General features: G+C 40.2%; 2 protein-coding genes across 2 annotated transcripts in view; one reads left to right on the top strand and one right to left on the bottom strand.

The window, feature by feature from the left end:
• Nucleotides 1–165: 165 nt before the first annotated feature.
• On the top strand, nucleotides 166–5667 carry LOC104548406 (retinal-specific ATP-binding cassette transporter-like; the record flags this gene model as incomplete). The annotated part of the gene is made up of 8 exons (XM_010194418.1): nucleotides 166–228; nucleotides 340–446; nucleotides 1428–1569; nucleotides 2127–2261; nucleotides 3747–3850; nucleotides 3938–4030; nucleotides 4363–4612; nucleotides 5535–5667. Coding segments are annotated over 8 exons (1017 nt in total), but the record flags the coding sequence as incomplete, so codon positions are not given.
• A 2305-nt stretch (nucleotides 5668–7972) lies between these two features.
• TECR (trans-2,3-enoyl-CoA reductase) overlaps nucleotides 7973–18045 on the bottom strand; it is a gene marked incomplete at its 5' end in the record, with an annotated part of 13826 nt that continues 3753 nt past the window's right edge. The window contains 8 exons of the mRNA XM_010194416.1: nucleotides 7973–8188; nucleotides 8288–8333; nucleotides 9359–9447; nucleotides 10154–10211; nucleotides 11474–11517; nucleotides 11599–11671; nucleotides 16128–16233; nucleotides 16352–16467. Coding sequence (XP_010192718.1) covers nucleotides 8061–8188; nucleotides 8288–8333; nucleotides 9359–9447; nucleotides 10154–10211; nucleotides 11474–11517; nucleotides 11599–11671; nucleotides 16128–16233; nucleotides 16352–16467 — 660 coding nt within the window. The remainder of the gene's footprint in view (nucleotides 8189–8287; nucleotides 8334–9358; nucleotides 9448–10153; nucleotides 10212–11473; nucleotides 11518–11598; nucleotides 11672–16127; nucleotides 16234–16351; nucleotides 16468–18045) is intronic.

Genomic DNA, 18045 nt, shown 5'->3' with positions numbered 1-18045 from the left:
TTTATTATAATTTATCTATTTTCTGATTATTTTTTATTTAGTCCTGCCTTGGTTCTAAAGTTGCCTTACCCCAATAGCATTAAACTAAAAAAATTCAGACAACTTTCCTTGCTGCAGATGTCTTGAAATAAGATTTCTCTTTTTTCTTTTTTCCTGTCAATTTAGATTTATGCAGGTAGGCACAAGCCTGCAGTGGACAGACTCTGTGTTGGCATCCGTCCCGGAGAGGTAGGTTGTTCAATAACACTACATTGCATTCCATGGATAAGTTGAGATTTCATGCCCCTTCTGATTTGCAAGTTGGAAATACTAAAGAATGTGATAAATTTTATAATTTAGTGCTTTGGTCTTTTGGGAGTGAATGGCGCTGGCAAGACAACAACGTTCAAAATGCTGACTGGAGATACTGATGTGACGTCTGGAGATGCTGTGGTGGCTGGCAATAGGTAAGTACCTTGAAAAACACAGCCTGTGACAGTCCATTTACCAGGGTAGAACTGCCCACTTCATAGTCTCAATGACCCAGCTGCAATTTTCCAGTTTTATGGCACTGAGAGAGACCACAGCACACACTGGCACTTCCTATTTTTATCACTTTGTTGTAAAATCTACGGGTAAGTCATAGAAATGCTAACTGTGGGACAAGGCAATTGGATCTAATGACAAGAGCTTGCAAACATAAGATAACCAGTCCAACACAGTACTTTGATCTGAGCTCTGAGACTTTTCTCTGGCTGTTTCTAGCACCTTTGTTTACACAGTGCTGGCATAATGTCATAAGTTAATACAGCATGATCTGGTATTCACTTGTTAGCTTAGTTTCAGGTTGTGTGTCTTGGTTTGTTAGGTGTAGTTGGGATGTGATTCTTTGTCCACTGATGCGATTTGAACAATAGCTGTTTTGCTGCCAGGACATAGTCCTGGGCACCCTGCTCTAGGTGACCCTGCTTGAGTAGGATAGGTGGAGAAGATGACCTCCAGAGGGCCCTTCCAACCTCAACCCTTCTGATTCTGTACTTTTGCCATTATTGTTCCCACCAAAGTGTTAGCTCAGTGTGTTGCCTGTCTGATCCCAGTGACCACACTCCGAGATTAAATTGACTGATTTTTTTTCTTATAGAAATAAACACCATTTGCAAAAAGTATGATTTGAGTGGCTGTTCAATGAACTTATCATTAAGTTAGCTTATACTTAAACAGGAAAATGGGTGAGGGGAATTTGACTTATGCTCTTAACCAGGACTGAGCTACTTAGATGAAAATATAGTCCTTGTTATTCTATACAGACAGATACTTTAGCAGGATGTTTCATCACCAAGAATTCATTCTCCTCTTAGAAGAGTTGTTGCCACAAAAGATAAAGATTTTATTTGAAGACTATTAAAGCTAGTATTCTAGGTATAAGATTATTTTCTTTGTTTCTCCAGTATATTGACCCACATTTCTAATGTCCATCAAAACATGGGATACTGCCCTCAGTTTGATGCCATTGATGACCTGCTCACAGGACGAGAACATCTCTACTTATATGCACGCCTGCGGGGGGTTCCAGCACAGGAAATCAAGAGGGTAAAGCATTCTTGCTTTTGACATATACATAGTTACAATGAATATATGTGATGATTAACTGGATTCATAACATGCCAAGGGCCAGAATTTCCAAAGTGGGCTCACCATTCTGTGTGGAAGTCATGGAAATGGTTCCTGTCGTTTGGACAGTTAAATACAAGAGTGCACTATCAAATGGCATTAACTGTGCTTGCAAAAGTGTGGCACCAACTGTGGAAGGCTAAAGATGCAATTGCTGAGAACTGCACTGGTTGCTGTTTTGTTCTTGTCTTTAAAGTTGTTTATGTATAAGAAAGAAAACATGAAGAAGATTCCAGAAGACAATAATTTAAATTCTTGCACAGATAGAAGTCTACAGCTGAGGCTGGTTTATGGCTTTCCCTTAAGTAGCTGAATTCCCCTCATCATCATAAATCTTTTGGACTCCCCTTCTCTAGTTCTAAAATGAATGTGCCAAATCCCAGGGGACTGCCATGTCTCTGCCAGAAGAGGGATGTATCAGCACTCCCATCTGTTATGCATTAGCTGGTGTGTGAAAAAGATGATCTTTCTCATAGGTTGCTGAATGGGGCATCCAGAAGCTGGGACTTCCTATGTATGCAGACCACCTGGCCGGTACCTACAGTGGTGGCAACAAGCGCAAGCTCTCCACTGCCATTGCACTGATAGGCTGCCCACCACTCGTCTTGCTAGTAAGTGTCATGCTGACATAGCTGTGTAATAGTTCGATATAACATCTCATAAAACTAGATGCTAAAGAGGTACAAGGATGTTTATGACAGTCCTTGCAAGCTCCTTTCTGCCCTCAACTTACATCTACTTCAATGTAGTTTTTTCATTTTGGAGATAGACTGGGATGCATAACTATGTTTTCAGTGGAACCCAAGTGATTATGAAATAAAGATCTATGGTTTGATAAAATCTATAATCCAGACAAATCTGAATTTTAATCCATGTATGGTTTCAGTCTGCCTTTTCTTGTAGTCAGTCTGCCTTTTCTTGCCTTTTTCAGTCTGCCTTTTCTTCATTCATGTAAAAATGATCTTACAACATATACCTTGCTGCTTTATCCAGCAGAACAGAGGAAAATAGCTACCCTTTAATATCCTTGGAATAAATTATACAAATTTAGACTAAACTATACAAATGTTGAAGTGTAGGTCTCATCAAATAACATAAGTTATCAGATAACTGCATATCTCAAAGGAAAGTCTAAGTCCAATTACAACAGAGAGTCAGTATTTAGATTATACTGTGCCACCTTAATTTGAGACTAAAAATAAACCTTTTCATAACATTTTAATAGCATGGTTACTTGAGCCATTAAATATGCTTTTACATGTATTCTGCCTGTACATAGTAAACAGCCAGATAAAATGTTTTTTTATAATTTCTTAAGACAAAATGTTGATTGTTTTTCCCCAAGATTTTTTCTTTAACCTTGTTTTTTTTTTTCCCCTAACTGGGTTAAATAATTTATGCAGGACCAGATTCCTAGCTGGTGTAAGTCAGGGTGACTTCACTAGCTTCTTGGGTTGAAAAATGAGTCCTATATGTTTATGTAAGTAAGGAGGTTACTTGGGCAGAACTCACTCTCCTCTTACAAGCGTTGCTGCCCCAGAAAAGGAAGATTTTATTTGAAGTGTCCATCTCTGTCTTAAAGCTAGCATTATGAATCTAAGATTCTTTTATTTGTTTCTTCAGTATATTGACCTACATGCCTGATGTCCATCAAAACGTGGGAACCAAACTTGGCACAATTTGATGTAACTGGGACTGCATGAGCCTCTTTCCATTTATTTCTATTTTGGGTCCTGATATTTTTATAATGAGGTGTTACAAATGTTTACATTTTTTATATCTAAGACCCTAGACTGGTGACTGCCTTTGTTGTAATGGTCACTGCATTCCCTTCCCTGGAGCTGTGCCCTACACAGGCAGCAGTATATTCTTACCTGCAGTTTCTTGTACTTGCTTCCCTACTGCTTTGTGCCAAGCAGTACATTTGTACCCATTCCCTCACGTGTTTCTCAAGGTGCATGTGCTTTCTCAAGGCACAGATTTCAGTAGGGAAGCAGCTGTATGCTAAGGCCTAAACACACAATGTATGATGTGATTCTAAGTGCATTTTCATATCCACTTCTTTGACTCTGATTGTCTTAACGTTTCCCTTGCAGGATGAACCAACTACTGGAATGGACCCTCAGTCCCGGCGCCTCCTGTGGGACTCTATTGTCAGCGTGCTCAGAGACGGGCGAGCTGTGGTTCTAACGTCACACAGGTAAAAAGAGTTAGAATTAAGAATCCCAGAGCAGCTGAAGTGCATCTGCTGGCTTTTATCTCAAATATCTGTTCTCTGTTTTGAAAGTATGGAAGAATGTGAAGCCCTCTGTACTCGTTTAGCCATCATGGTAAAAGGTACCTTTAAATGCCTGGGCACAATTCAGCAGCTAAAATACAAGTAAGTAGAACAATTTTATGGTGTTTCTTAATGGGAAAACTTAGTGTATGTGACGTGTACCATTCTTAATACAACACGAAGAGCTGTTGTTTGAACAGACCCATTTCTGGGTGCAACTCTGGTATCCTAGACAATTCGAGCAGACCTCGTTTCAACTCTGCTACGCTGCACACGCCTTCTGCAGGGCAAATACAGATCTTCCTACAAAGCTAGATTTTATGTGTTATCTTTCAGATACTGTTGATGTTTTTGTAGCTTCTGAAAATTCATTTCCTTCCTGAATAATGAAACCATCTCTTCATCCAATTTCCAAATCCACATGTGCTTCCCAGGTTTGGAGATGGCTACATTGTCACTCTGAAAATCAAAGCTCCCAAGCCTGGGCTGCCTCCAGATCCTACTCCTGCGGAGCAATTCATACGCATGAACTTCCCAGGAAGTTTACAGAGAGAGAAACACTACAACATGCTGCAGTATCAGATTTGCTCCTCCTCTCTGGCTAAGATTTTTCGGTTAATACTCTCCAATAAGGAAAATTTGCATATTGAAGAATATTCTGTGTCTCAAACAACTTTAGATCAGGTGAGTGAAAAATAAAGCATCCATGAGAAAGTCTGTCTGGTGAGAATTAGGCAATGCAATGGGGATGTATGCAAACAATTGAAGGACCAAACTGTTCAGAGTACAGAATTATCTCACACTTCTTTCTGAGGCAAAATTCCCAGACCCCTCCTCAAGGAGGGTGGATCATATATGAAATCTGGAACTAATTCCCTGTGTAAATAGGTACTATTTGAAAGCTGGTATGACAGTGTTTCCCAGATGCCAGAATTCACGCAACCCAATCCTTCAGAAGCAGCAGTCTGAGCAAAGTCAACTTTCAGAATGAGACTTGCTGAGCTGGGAATAATGGGGTTTTTTTCACATAATAAATTTGAATTATGTTGTGTCAGAGATACCTTGTTAAATGTTTGTATGTCTCTGTCATGCACTTTTATACAGGAGCAATTAGACACAAAACTGGAAAGTTCACTGGGACTGCTGGCAACACCCACTTGCTAGAGGATATTAGCCTCATCTGCGTGCTTTCCTAAGTAGCTGAGGGTCCACATATGCAAAGCTGTCTTTGATTGGAATGCTAGACAGATGTTCCTGGCTGCCTTACAGCTTCCTACTAAAATATCCTGTCTCCTCTCTCCCATCACAACCAAACTCACGTTGTGCAAGCCATGCAAACCTTGCTGAACACATCTCCTACTTAAGAAAAAAAAGAGGGTTTTAGTTGCAAATAAGTGCATCCAAAGGAAGTCACAAGAAAGTTTATCAAAATAAAGAAGGAATTAATGATCCCTGCTGATATGTAGTGTCTCAGTTCAGTTCATCTCTGTGGATTCCCCTTTCTGTGTCTTTACTGCAAAGAGGCCTAGAGGATGCACATGTACTGACACTCCACTAACTCAGCTCAGTTGAAGAGATCATGACATTTTCTGCCTTCCTCACACAGGTTTTCGTGAACTTTGCTAAGCAGCAGATGGAGGATGAGGAAATTCCGTTGCATCCCCGTGCAGCTGGAGCCAGCCGAGAAGCAAAGGTGTCCCCTGCTTTGCATCAGCAGGCAGTTGCATAGACTATTTCTACAGCCACGAGCATTTAGACTGTGCACAGTGCAAAGATGTGCCATACCAGAGCAGTACAAGGGTAAACCAAAAGTTCCCACACTCAGTATTACACTGATTTTTTTTTTTCCACCTTTCTGAGCACTGCTCACAACAGCAACAGCCAACTTCTACTGCTCTACCAGGGACACTACATGCTGAAAGTGTCAAAGGAAAGGCAGGTCCTTGCTATAGATCAAAATCTTCCTCCAACATAAAGTTCATTATATGATACGAGAAGTCTCATTCCTCCTTGTTGACATGTAAAGAGCATTAAAGACAGTTTCTCTATCTGGTCCTTTGAGGCTGGTAGGTTTCTCTTGTTTAACTCTCAAGTCAGCTGCTACCAGTCAGCAGACAGGTCCCAGGGCAGAGAGCACTGCCCAGCTTAGAAGTGGATTCCTGCCATCCTGAGTGCACAGGACTACCAAGGTCAGAACATCAGTGCTGGCTGATAGGACTAGTGCTGGGAGGCTGCTTGACTGTCTCACCAGGCTGCCAGTGAAAACAGACGGATGTCTCAGCAAGAATGGGAACAATTATTTCAGATCTCAGACCCAGGCAAGGAATTTGCTTTAAAAGAAAAATCTTAATCAAAGTGATCTCATACTCATCTTCAAATTTCTCATATAGAAGCAAAACGTCAAAATGGAGATTGAAAGGAAAGAGAGTATGTCCAAATCTGCCAAAAGTTTTGTTTTCTCATGGAGGCCTGGAAAGATGTCTTTGTTACTAAACAAGATCTGATTTTTCTCCTTTCCTGTGACTGGACCTTAGGTGGGTGTAAAGTGTGAGTAGAGTATGTGTTTTATCTGTGCTCTGAAGGAAAAATCCAACCTGCTTGTACTCCACACTGCATTCGGTGGGAAATCATTTGACATTTAGATTTTGTGTCTGGTTCACAGTTAAACTAGTGGAAAATAACAATACTGAACACGAATTAAGAATGATGTATTGCTTCAGTTATCTACCACATCTAACCATTTCTAAGAAATCTTTTCTAAGATGTGATTTACAGAAATAAAACCTGGGTCTTGTATTTTTGCTTTGTTAGGTGTTTTTTTTCCTTCAATTGATGTAGATTTTTTTTAATATAAAGACATCCTTGCTTTTTACTGTACAAAATACTACGAAACTTCAGCAACCAGCTGTAGTCTTCTCCATTTGCCATAATTATTTCAACTGATTTCAAAATATAGTCTAGAATTTATTGCATATTTCACCCTTACAAATAGTTGCAAAAATCCTTCTATACATCCATTATAGATAAATAAATAAATCATGAAACAAAACAGTATCTATGCATTCTCTTCATATTCTAAAATAGTTTCTTGAAAATGTCTTTCAGATAGATGGCAATATTCTTTTTTTTACTAGATTTCCACAAACCCAACTGAGTCCCACTGAACATCTTGTGAAAAAGAAAACACAGGAAGTCCAAAATGTAGCTGATTTTTCTCCCTGGCTCTGAAAATAGGAAGGGAAGCTGGCGTTCTGAGGACTAGCAGTCACCTCATGTATTTACGAAGTGTATTCAAAATTATTCGGAGAATGCTGACGTAAAATGCTAGGAAAAAGGTCCTTTAGTATCGTAAGGACTTTTTATATGAAAACAGGCCAAATATTACAGATACAGCATAGATCAGATCTTCTCAACCTTACTGACTAGTATGTCATTTACTAATGAGGAAGACTAAAAACAAACAAACAAAAAACCCCCAACAATGCAGGATGTTACATCCACAAATACTACAAATACTTCTTACTCCGGATTCTTTCAGCAAATCAGGGGCTAGACCCAAATCAGGTATTTGAGATATTGCCTATTTCTTTATTCCAGGAACCATTCATATTCTTTGGTAATGTTATTTGTTACAAAGCACCTGCCTCCAGGCAGCACACTCTCTTCTTCAAGTCAAAGAAGGCAGATCATGCAACTGTCTGCAGGCCAGCTGGCCGTGCTGGCTGCGCTGAGCTCTCTAGTAGTTAGCTGGTATGTCCTCGTTCCAATGTACTTCTGTCTTGCAGAATGCCACTGCTAAATTTGGAGCTGCTTTTCAGCACAGACTTCTCAGAATCTCTGATCCATCAATCTAAATAGACTAGTACAGGAAAATCTCAGTCAGTCAGGTTACAGTGAACTGTAGGGTCTTTTGACTACCAGCTGTGCAATGAAGCCTCATTTTTCAAAGGTGAGTTTGAGTTGAGAATTCTTGGATGCGAGGAAGTGCAGCTTTCAAGTGCGTACAATTTCCCTCAGCAGTGGAGATTCAGCATGCACCAAAATCCTTTAAATTAATTCACTTATTTGGCAGGAGGTTTATGAGCTTTTCTTCTTGAAGTTCTGTGCAATATTCAAATTAAACCTTTTTTTCTTACAACAGAAAGGGAATAATTGGCATTCGAAGACTTGGATAATCCTTGAATTCTCGTAGGTAGGTGCAGTGTTTATCCTTTGCCCAGATTGTCATCTGAATGAAGCAAAGCAAGGTGAACAGCCCCACTGCAAGGAAGGGAGAAAAAGACAGGTTTCATTATCAGATTAAAAACACACTCTTGTTGCTGACATCACTTCAGGGTGAGGTACCAAAACATTACTCACCTGGAACACACTGAGTCATGATAGTGAAACTGATCCAGGTCCCCACCTGTTTTGGCCAAGGAAATTTAAAATATTTCTGGTGACAGCATTTGCATTTATGTCTCTATTGATCAAAAACAACCTTGTCCTAGTATAGGTAAATAAAAAAGCCAAGGTCAGCCAGATCAATTTCTAGTGTCAATAACCTTTAGCCAAAAAGGTGAACAGTGCCTTATTATCACAAACAAAACCTTTCTGTTCGCTTCCATAGCAATTATCCCAACAAAATTTCAAGCATTACAACATAGCATCCTGTCCATTTCTCAGCCTAATTTGTATTTGTCACACCTCCATCAGTGCTAGGAATGGGGACTTTCTGTAGCCTGAGGCCAAATGCTGCTGCTCTCATTAACATCTGTTAATCTCCACTGAAATTAAAACCTCATGCTGTCCTTCTGTGCAAGGGTGACTTTTACACCAAGTTGCACTGGTTTTAAGTGCTTTTGAACTGAGCTCCTGATTAAGGAATGTGAAGTGATAAACTGATTCAAGCTCCAAAAGCAGTCACCAACACCAGTGAAAAATGGGGAAGAAGACGTGGGCCTATTGCCTCCACTACAATACCTTCTGTTCATCTATTTCCCCATTTTCTCTACCATAATATCTTCTCTTCATCTGCCTGCTATCTTCCTGCGCACTGTGGTATTCCTGGGTGCTCTTGTATTGTAAACCCACCAGACGCCCCCATCCCCTCATTGCAACACACATTCAGTGGCAATCTCCTTGTTCCTGTCTGCAAAATTTGCACTTCTTCAAAGTGTATCATCTGCCTTGTCTAGCAGTCACGCTGAAGCAGAAGCCCAGGGTCTGGGCTGTCTGTTTAAGGGTAGCCCTGTAAGTACGGCCTCTAGGGAGCAGAGGAAGAACGGACAAGTTCCTGTCTGCAATCTGATTTCATGGGCCTGAGGGGAAGAGGGGGAAATGTGTTAGGCTGAACTGTTTCGCAGGTTTCTTCCATGTTTAACATTCCAAAAGAAAGGAAAACATATTCAGCAAAACTAAAATCTGAACATCTTGTTTGAAAATACATACCTCATATGTATAGTTAGGGCAAGATACAAAGAAAAACAGCCATGTGAAAGGATTCTTTGTTGGATATGGGATCTTACGGGTTTTGGATCCTATAGATTAAAAAACAAATCACAAAATGTTCACATTCCTAAATATATTCTTTCCTATAAAGACAACCCAACTCTGCCTACTCCTGTGTGTCATCACAGGGGCAAGCAGGATGTGAGAAAACAGGATGTCCTCTGGACCCACAAGAAGGAATAGGATAACTGTGAGGAAATGTTCTGGGCATTAGAAAGTCATCTGCAGCCTTTGATCACAGTCACTCCTGTAAGAAGTAGGACCTTAAGTTTTAGATTTAGAAGTTCAAGGTTTTCTCAGATTGTCACAGGATGGGATTTTAGCAGTCACAGTTGATAGCTGTAGGATGTTTGGCTCATGCCCGAGGCCTGCACAGAGATCTTGTGCCCTCTGTAGAAGCCAGTGAAATTACTTGCCCTTGCTTACCAAAGCATAGCTTATACCAGCACTGTTTCCATTTGCACTATCAGCGTAACTAATACAACGCTCCCCCCAACACAACCTGGCCCTAACCACTAATTACAGTACACGCAGTGCTGTTTAACAGTCTGCTATTGGATTCCTTGCTGATCTCCCCTAGAATCCCATCTTTGCAGTGCTGAGCAACCAGTGCTCCCACAGCAGCCAACTGGCAGGGATCAGTGCCCTCCAAGATCACACCTTTCACGAGGTAGAATAACTGTGGAAGTACTGAACGGCTGCACAGAAGTGGAAAAATGATCGTGCCATCTTTACCTTTTCTCCGGAGGTCGCTGAGTGCAACGTGAATTGAAAAATTTCCAGCTTCACACAGCTGCAAGCAAAAAGAATCTATTATAAACATAATAAATATCCTTAACCAAGATCGCTGTCTGACAGGAGCATGGGATGTCTTTGTTCAAACGTGAGTCCGTATTATACTCTCTTATATATTTATGGTATTTGCAAGCAAATGTGGACTTGGTGTCCAAAAGATTGAATTTACTACATTTATAATCCCCATGAGATGTAAAGGCAATAAACCAAAGAGGATAAAAGTAAACCCAAGAGATACTTGCTTTATGTTTTGGTTATTCTTATGTCTTTAAAAACACTTAATCGATTAGGATAGCTTTGGTTTCTCGAAAGTTATTAAAAATCCCAAGGAAGATACAGGTTAGACTCTAAGTAAATTTTCTTCTCGAGTATAATTGATATGAATCATGGCATATAACTGGCCCAGCTTCCTCCACTGGTTTTAAATAATGCTTTCCCAATCAATTATGCAGAAAGTGTATTGAAATGACCCATTTATAGGATTATAGACAATCTCCAGTGTCTGCAAAGCATAACTATTAAAGCAAGTGACTGGTGGTCAGAGCTCCTGAGTTTCACTCCCAGCTCTGTGCTTTCAGTTACATAGTCTCTCTATAAAATGGGAATAGATTATGAACTCTCAGAATTTTCATACTGAGAAGCTGCTTTGAGATCCTGCAGTCACTGACAATTAGTTTCTCAAAGCAAGTGAACAGCTGATGTTCTCAACGAGTTACCCATGCATAGGAAAAATGGGTACAGTTTTGTTGGCTACACGAACGTTACTTCTGTGTGTATGAAATGTTCCTAGGAGCTGTGAGAATGAACAGACAGTGACTTAAGAATTTTTGCTTCATAAGGAAAGCTGTAAAAAAAATGAACCTCTATCCCTGGAAATTATCAGCAAGATACTTTCCTAGTTGACCAGTTCTCTGAGTTTTATGAGCTGTCGTGATTCCTAACACTCAAGAAACAGTTCACAAAACAATCTCACTGGCTTTTTAAACACAGTGTCACAAACTGGTAGTTTATGAGAGACCATCCCAGCAGATAAATATCCCAGTCTTGGAATGGATACTGAATCAAAATCTTCCCTTGTGTAAAAGACCACATTAAAGAGTGGCAGATTTACGTGTTCTGCATGCAAGTAGTCAGCTTTAGTAGAATATCCCAAGGGTTCAAGTTCTAAGTATCTGCTTATCCTACTCGCCCCTCCACTTACACAACATAAGAAATAAAGCAACATGTTTTAGCATTTTAGAAAAAGAGCGACAAACCTACCAGAAACATGATCACAGCAAAATTTATCTGTTTTTTCCCATAAGCTATAAAAAAAAGAAGTTTACATATGATTAGTACTAATACACAAACACATAAGTACTTAGATCGTATTGATTGCTACTTACAAGGAGGAGTGTAAAGAGGATGATTGATGTAATAAGCAAGCCAAGCTGCAAATCCCCAGTAATACAAGCAGTTCTGAAAAACAGGGAATTTTTCTTTGTTTTAGTACAATCCTCTAGGCCAGTAGTCACTGCAAGGACCGCTGATAAGAACGAACTGGGCTAATCCTTCAAGTTGCTGATAATACAACAAAAAACGACAACACTAAGTGTGGTAAGGTGGGAGCAGACAACAGGAAATAACAGAAAGGAAGTAGTGCTCATAGAGTAAGATTTCCTCTCAAATATCTTGCAGCTGTTAGGTTTATAAACAGTTTTAGAAAGTATGATCGTACTACTGAAATCAAATTAATTTTGTCTGGCAAGCGATGACGTGCCATACAGACTGTATGTTAGAGAGACTTGTTTTGCTAACCCCTGAGACTTTGTAAAACCAGATTTAGGCACTGTACTCTCTGCCTTGTGTATTACTTTGTATTGCCCTATCTCTTGCCCTTCCTCTTCTCCTTGACCCCATCAGTTTTCTTTCTTTCCCATGCCTTAACTTTCGCTGCCCTTTCACTGCTGTCCCTGGCTTTCTGTGATCCAGCGTCCATTCTCTAAACTCTGACAACATGGCTGTCACTAATGTCTCTACTGATTCATTCCTGACCCATCTCAGAGCTTGTCCACAGGCTTTAGCAATTAAAAAAAACCCCTACTTACAATGACAATCTCTACTTCTTGTCTGGTATCCCTGGCCCTGCCTCTGGTTTGTCCTCTGACGTTCATTGCTGCTCCAGTATCTTGGTGACAGGTTATCTTCTCCCTTATATATCTGTGGGGAGGAAGGAGGCCCTTTCTTGGCCCATTCCTCTTCTTCCTCTATGCTCTCACCTCTAGGTGCCATTCTGTTGCAGTCAGACTTTAAGCCTTGTTGACAACTCACACATTTGCCTCTTATCATTGAGATTTCTTCCTTTATCAAACCTAGTGTCTCAGGTCTTAACATTTTAGGGCACGTTTGGTTATCTCCTGGACTTCAGCAAGACCAAAACTGAGCTTTTTATCTTCCTTACACCACTGCTCATGTTCCTCTCCTTCCCCTTATCTGTCCTTCCCTCTTATTTTCACTCTTGAGTAAAACACCAACCCTCTTACTCTCTCTGGTGATGCTTTTTTCCTGGCCTTCCAATAGGCTGACACACCTCAGACATCTCTAGGTCTTTCTGCTGTCTTCGTCACAGGTTTTCTCTCTTGCTCACACAGCCAGAATTCTTATCCAAGGCTGCATTCTTTCCTGTCCTGACTGCTTTAACTTTCTTTTTTTCTTTTTGGCTTTGAATTTTGCAGCCTTTTTCCCCTGTATACACCAGAACTGCATTTCTAGCAATAATACCCTGAGAAGTGATTACCTCAGCATCTGCAACCCACACCAGCTGACTGCAGTGTCTGATGGTGCTTTTTTCTGACAATGCTGGGGAGGGGTAACCCCTCCTTGCTGCAAACAGTTGTATCAAACATTCTGTTGCATTTTTCGCTTTCTTTTCAGAGTTAATTGAACCACTGAAGCACCCAGAGACCTGAGACAAAATGGACACGCTTTGGGGTATGCTGTAATATAAGCACATAGTATGCCCTTACTCTGAGATTAGTATTTTGATAGATAACTGATGAGAAAGAGCAAACTATTAACGAATAATTGCAGATCAGGTCAGGCAAAAGAGCAGAGATTAAGTAGCTTCCCTGTGACGACTTCCCCTTTCTTTAGGAAAAGCAGCAGAGCCAGATCCAGTGAGGAACAATACAGTTCGTGTCCTGTCCACAGACTGCTGTTTCCTCCCTAACAGTAGCTTCTTCCACCATCACCTGCTATTTACTAACTGATCTACAAACTTAGGTGGAAACAGCTTCTTGCAGTCTTGGAGTGGCATCTCATGAAAAACCGTTCCCTGACTTCGAGACTTGGCACAGGATGGATCATATGGCAATGGATTTCAGTAAGTAAAATTAAATAAATTACCATGGCTCAGCTCCCAACGACACATGCTGTAATTAAACTGAACAAGCACAATTCCTCCAAAGAACATGATTTACTGCAAGAGTATTCCTCAGCTATAAGTAAAGGAGCTTTAAGATGAGTGGAGTCTGCCACTGCTAAGGTGCTTAGCAGTAACACTACAAATGTCCAGGTGCCACTAGAAGCTTTATTGCTCATACAAAAGCCTCCAGTGAGGTTCAGATGGGAACAGCAGAGTACGTGTAGACTTCAAAAAATTACTTGAAAGAAGGAAACTGTTTCTGTGAATCTTTCATATTCCAGGTGAATAATAAAGCTACACAACAATCTCTTCTAAAATGATTTTGTGGATCAAGTTCAGGTATTGCAGGGATCCCATAAATAAATGATTTCTAAGCTTACGAAGTTATGGTTAGGATTTTTGTCTTCTCTGCTTCAACTGATGATCCCCATGATGATCAAAACTATTTTGTAATGTCCTGCCTATGTTTATTGATGACCAGTGCGTACCCTTCTGTTTATCTTTCTCTGTTATCTTCTGGTCTAAATGGTATTTCTTTAGGTCTAGTGTTTTCTTTTCTCCAGATGTTTTAATAGAAAACAACACTATTCCTTCTTTTTACTCATGAAAATGTTTAGTGAGACTAAATGTTACATTACTAAATGTTATTATATTACTAAATGTTTAATAAGACTCATCTTTGAGGAATTCCACTGACACTTCCCTATTATTAAAAGTCTGACAGATCCTTTTCTGGCACAAGCGTAATAATCTTTCCTTTATTAGTTTATTTAGTTCCTTTATTACCATGCAATGTTTGTATTAATCTCTATCTTATTGATCCTGAGCTAGTTGTTTACTAAGTCAAGATAAATCAGGTATTCTACCTCTCCATTGCATAGAAAAATCATGTATCTTAGAAAGAATTACACTGTTTTAGGATACAGCATGAACTCCTTTTGGTGAACCCCTGATGCCTTTTACAGCATCATTTATTCCATTTTGGTAAACTAAAAGATTAAAACCAGAAATCTCATCAATTCCTGTCTCGGATCTCTGCTTCTTGAAACTGAAGAGTTTCTTGTTAAAGGTGGCCTTAGATTGCACTTAGGAAATAAGCTATCTATATCTGCTATGTATGTGATCAAACACGTAAAGTCAGAAGCTTTGCGTACCATCTGTATGTGAGAGAGAAAAAGGAAGAGGATGTGATATTTTTCTCACTGGCACAATTTTGGAGTAACACCACCACAGCCAACGAAATTACAAAAGCAAATTAAACCCAAGCACTGCTAAGCAGGTAGAAGAACAACTGTGAGCAACTTTACAGATGAAAGCAAGTACCACCAACCTGAGAAGGTGGAAAAGTAGAAGTGATCAGAATGGCTGCTACAAATGTCATCGTTAGCAATAACAGTGTGTATGGTCTGAAAGGAACAAGTAGTTGTCAGAGATGGCAGTGAGAAAATGAAGATTTAGCACACTGTACAGGTTCTTTTTCAAGGTAAAGTTGCTCATGTATCTGCTGTTTAGCATGCATTAGCTGCTGTTGTGTCAAGAACAAGTCTTTAAGAGATCTGCTGTCCTTTTAACAACTCCTGCACTCCTCCACTGCTGAAAACACAGGAAATTGCCAGGGAAGGTTCTTTCTGAGGGCCACTGCTCAACTACAGACCGTCTGCATTTAGAAAGAATGGAGCTACTGCCAGCACTACCAGAGCTGCTGCACAGCTGTAAGGAACAAGCCACACCGTAGAGCTTCAGCTGCCAGGAGTATCACTGCTATAATGCAAATTCTAAGGGACTGTCTAAATACTAGATGTTAAATATCCAAACACTGCTAATATACTCGATGCTTTTCCAATTGCAGATGATAATCACCTGTCTCCCTGAATAGGAGACATATTTTTGAATTGCCTGTTGCAAACATTTGTAAAATAACTACAGCCCAGGTGTAACCATGCAGTCCACTGTGCTGCTTTGCAGACATCTAGGACACAGGGGTCTGCATCTCAACAGCTGCCCTGGTACTGCCACAGCAGCACTGGTAACATCAGGGAGAGAAAATCCAGAACAACCGAGCTGCTTTGTGCTAGATCAAGGTAAATTAACAGTTGCTTAACAGCAAAGAGAGTGTTTGGGGCAAATAAGTAAAATGACTGTCATAAAAAGTAGAGTTTGGTGGTTTTTTTTAAAGAAACCCTCCCAGCATTGTGCCTGCCTTAAAACTGAATATTGTTACCAAAACCTTCACACCCCAGGGCTACCTGAGAGAAAAGGAAGGGTACACTGAATGTTTAAAGTACTAAAAGAGCAATGAGACTACTAAAACATGAATAACAGCACGGCAACATGGGGGTTATACAATAGTGACATTAAGAAATCTTTTGAAAGAGCTACAGCTTTATGGGTGAGATTTGCTGTGCATTACTACAAAAGCCACACCAAAAAAATCTATGCTGCAGAGGCAGAGCATAGGTTGGCTAGGTTGGATTTTTAAGGGGGCTATGGATAGATTCTGACACAATTTACCTTCACAATATTCCTCAGTGGCATAGTCCCATGGGAGAACCGATGAACAAATACTGTTTCAATCAACCTTTTGATGTAGTGGAAAGAATGGCAGATACATGCCAAGCTAGAAACAGCAAGACAAAAGCATTTAAGAGAGCTTAAAAAAACAAGTGTTGCAAGACATTTGGCATAAGACTACAATGCTAACAAGAAATACTGCTCAAGCCTGCAAACGGACTTACTTAACTACTGGATGCGGGCTTGATGTAAACCTCTCATCCAGTCCATAGACAAAAGGCATGCGGAAATAAAACAGAAAATAGATGAACAATGGACCTGTATATTCTATCAAAAATACCTGCAAAAAGAGAGAAAATAATTAGACAGCTGAATTAGATGATGGTTTTGCTTTGGTTTCTTTGTGATAACTAATGCAGTGGCATAAACACCTCCACTGCCCCAGGATGGCATTTAGAGAGGCAGGGAGGGAACAGCAGGTTTGGGCATGGGCTATGAAACTGGTAGACATGCACATGGATGTTTTGCTTTTGCTTCAGTTGCATACAAACAGCCATTGCCAGTGCAGCTGACACAGTATGGGTATGAAAAGATAATAACAGCAGCCCTGAGATCATGATAAATACGCATGCATGTTACATTTACGCAGCTCTCGCCCTCCTCTTGCCCTCAGAAACTGTTACTCTAGTTTGGGTGCAAATGAAATTTGGTGAATAATTTATCTGGAAAAGAGGAGTTTTGTTTCTGATGAATGAATCTTGTTTAAACTGGAAACGCAGCCTGTACGTATTCACAGGTGAGCTCATCTGCATGAACAGCGAGCACAGCAGATGTCCTGGGAAACTACCAATTCATTGTATGTTCAAACAATCCTTAATTTGAACACAAAGGGGAAAAAAAAAACACCAAAATTTAAAAAAAGGAAAGAAGCAATTTATCTAACTCGATTTCATTTCAGATAGGTGTGTGTTGCTCAGGATCACTTTAAATTGAAGTTAACTTTGGACCAAACCTTGCCAGCAGAATTTTCCACGCTTCTGTAAGGTAGGCCAATGGCTCATTTATGGAGAAAGAAAGGAAACTGATTGTACTTCTGTCAAAAAAGCCCAAGAAAACCCAACCACTGTTGTCTAATGTGTTTACAGAGTTCATTTGACACTCAGAAAAGTTGTGTTATTGACTTCTGTAATGATCAGCAGTTTCTCTGGTGAAGATCAGATTTGATTGTACATTCGAAGGTCCTATTTTTCATTTGATAAAACTGAAGTATTTCTTGGCCTACATTTGAGTGAAGTAGCTTGAAGGGCAGAGAGAGCAGAATGTAAAGGAAAGATTATGGAATGGCAGAAGCCTGCTGTTACTCTGCATCGTGGTATTTTGGTACAGATTAATGCACGTCTGTCGTGGATTCTACGTTGCCATTAGAATTCTTTGCCTGTCTTACTGGTTTTTTGGATTGTGCAATAGGTGCCTGATTTATCAGCACTGCGTCCAAAGTAATGATGTGGAGATTCGGTCTTGCAGAACATTTGACTTATTTTTATTTCACCTTCTATCAATGTTGTCTTTGCTATTTGTCATTAACACAAGAGTTTATTAATGTCTCATAGCTAAGAAATGGTAAACGTGTTTTACGGGGTACATTTCCCTTTGTGCTGTGCTCTTTCATTAGAACTGGTTTAATACGTGCATCATGGACCTTCTGAAGAACCGGAAGGGTCATTGGTCCCCTCACTGCATAAACAGCAGTGCTGTGTTGCCCGCCGAGTGAGTTGTGACAGAATTTGCACTTGAGCTAAGACAGTAAGTATGTGAGCTCTCTGAGGATGCCTACGAGTACTGCAGAAATGATCAGCTGTCATTAGCCTGCCACTCGCATCCTGGGACACAGCCACATGCAGACAGCTACCTGATCTTA

Source organism: Mesitornis unicolor, unplaced genomic scaffold, assembly GCF_000695765.1.
Source record: "Mesitornis unicolor isolate BGI_N332 unplaced genomic scaffold, ASM69576v1 scaffold21481, whole genome shotgun sequence".
NCBI classification, from domain to species: domain Eukaryota; kingdom Metazoa; phylum Chordata; class Aves; order Mesitornithiformes; family Mesitornithidae; genus Mesitornis; species Mesitornis unicolor.
This window is presented reverse-complemented; position numbering and strand designations above follow the sequence as displayed.